Source organism: Temnothorax curvispinosus, unplaced genomic scaffold (assembly GCF_003070985.1).
Source record: "Temnothorax curvispinosus isolate PA1 unplaced genomic scaffold, ASM307098v1 QBEX01007283.1, whole genome shotgun sequence".
Taxonomy (NCBI): domain Eukaryota; kingdom Metazoa; phylum Arthropoda; class Insecta; order Hymenoptera; family Formicidae; genus Temnothorax; species Temnothorax curvispinosus.
Window position 1 is genome coordinate 1 of NW_020217063.1, and position 2,489 is coordinate 2,489.

Consider the following 2,489-nt stretch of genomic DNA (forward strand, 5'->3'; position numbering starts at 1 on the left):
CGCCAACTGATCCGCGGGGACTGAGAGCCACTCGAGAGTCGGGCGGTAGGGATACGCACACGAAAAAGAAGCACGTTCGCACGTGCGAGTCAAAACTTTGGCACAATACAAACTAAACCTTTCAATTCTTAATTTAAATCACAAAATAAAACAAAAATATTGCAACGCATTCGTATTACAAGTACATTAAAAAAATAAACAGTAAAAAACTACATAAAGTGTACATAAAGAATTTCGTGTACTTTTAGATTATAAAACTTTGGCACAATACAAACTAAACCTAATTCTTAATTTAAATCACAAAATAAAACAAAAATATTGCAACGCATTCGTATTACAAGTACACTTAAAAAATAAACAGTAAAAAACTACAAAAAGTGTACATAAAAAATTTCGTGTACCTTTAGATTATTACTTATTTTGACATGGCAATGAGTTGTGACATTTCGAATTACATAAAATGCCTGCTTTTTTACACTTACAACGGTTTGTTGTGCATTTAATTTTGCAGCTACATTTAATATGGCCCTGAGATCCAAACGCTGATTGATCAGCATTCATACTACGTAGTGACATCTCACACAGTGGCACATCTGCTGAAGTTAGAAAGATTTCGTTACAAATACCGAACTGATTTCGAGAATAAAGAGAAGATAAAATGCCGCTCTTGGTGCCAATCTTATAAAATCCATCTTCTGTCACTTCTAATATGACGCCTATAATATTTCTCGGATCACCTTTATTGCGATCAACACTTGGCAATGGAATAGTTACGGACGTACCAACTTCAGCAGGTGGAAATTTTTTTTCACTTAGACGTAACATTTTTTTGGCTTGCTTTTGAATAACATCTATCGCTTTAATTTTGTTAGAAATGAGATCGCGTTTGACTATGCAATTCCGACATAAAATAATAGAGGCTTCTGCTTGTAATTCGCCGCAAAAATTATGAACAAACGCCTTGCATTCTATGCAGTGATATATATCACCATCTCCTTTCTCACAAACAGAACATGTTACGACAATCGATGCAGAATTTACATTTTCAGGACAATTAATGTTTTCGCGAACTTCTTCAGCAATGAGTGTATTGTTGGTGTTCTCAGATGATCCGTTGTCATTATGTACTTCAGTTGAATCAATTATGTGTTCTATTTCTTCTTTTGTTACTACATCATTTATTACCGACGACGGTAATTGAGACGATTGAAGACCAACGTGAGCCTTTCTTCCAAACATTGCTTCATAGGGTGTTTGTTTGATTGCAGAATGCCAACTGGTATTTTTCTTCCATTGGCAGAAACGTAATCCTTCACTCCATTTAGACAAATTGTTGTCCTCCATCCAGGCGACGAGTATATCCTGTACATCTCGGTTCGCACGTTTAACGCTACCCTGGCTCTGAGAATGTCTTGGTTTGCCGTGCACTATTTTAAGATCAGGCCACATATTTTTTAATTCCTCTATAACGCTGTTACAAAATTCTCTTCCGTTGTCTGATTGTAAGACGGATGGAGCACCGATAACGCAAAATATGTCTACAAGATTATAAGCGACTTCTGCAGCAGTCTTGGTCTTTAGCGGGCGAAGATACACAAATTTGGTTAAGTGTTCTTGATAATTTAAAATGAATTTATATTCTCCATCCTGGCTTGTTTGCATATCGATCAGGTCTACTTGTGCTCGGTGATTGATTTCTTTGAATATCAAAGGCTTAACTACAACACCTTTTTTGGGGTGAGCTTTCTTCTTTTTACAAATGAGACAAAGCTCAAGGTAAATATGAATTACCTCTCTTGTTATATTTACGTATTTCGTTTTAATATTCTTTTCTAATTTATGTTTTCCGCCATGTCCGGTTTCCAGATGTGCCGCATGGATAATATCAAAAACTTGTTCATTATGTGTGTAATACTTAATCTCCTTCTCGTTTTTTAACAAAGGTTGAATAAGTTTCTTAGATTCACCTATAGATAACACATCGTATCTTTTAAGACGTCTGTAATCGGTGTGTGTCTTTTTGGTCCTCACTTTTGCTTCTTCTACCGCATAAATTAAATCTTCATATGCGTTTGCATTTTCTATTAAAAAAGAATTTACACGTAGCTTTAAAGATTTTAACTTTTCTTCGAACTTCTGACGCATTTGATTTCTTTCTAAGTCCGTATCACACATGACTGACATATGACACACAAGTAATGAATACAATTTCGCTCAAAACTTCGAAGACAAGGTACAGTTTTGCGTAAAATATTCGACAATTTTCCACTGCTACGAGTCTCGTACATTAACGTAATCGTATGATATAATAGTACATCATCCCGTGCTCACGCCAATGTCGCCAGCTGATCCGCGGGGACTGAGAGCCACTCGAGAGTCGGGCGGTGGGGATACGCACTATGCACACGTGCGAACGTGCTTTTTTTTCGTGTGCGTATCCCCACCGCCCGACTCTCGAGTGGCTCTCAGTCCCCGCGGATCAGTTGGCG

At 37.2% G+C, this 2,489-nt stretch overlaps 1 protein-coding gene across 1 annotated transcript; it reads right to left on the reverse strand.

Moving 5' to 3' along the window:
* Window positions 1-1,041: 1,041 nt before the first annotated feature.
* Window positions 1,042-1,449, reverse strand: LOC112456854 (KRAB-A domain-containing protein 2-like; the record flags this gene model as incomplete). The annotated part of the gene is made up of 1 exon (XM_025019614.1): window positions 1,042-1,449. A coding segment is annotated over exon 1 (408 nt), but the record flags the coding sequence as incomplete, so codon positions are not given.
* Between the last annotated feature and the right edge of the window lie 1,040 nt (window positions 1,450-2,489).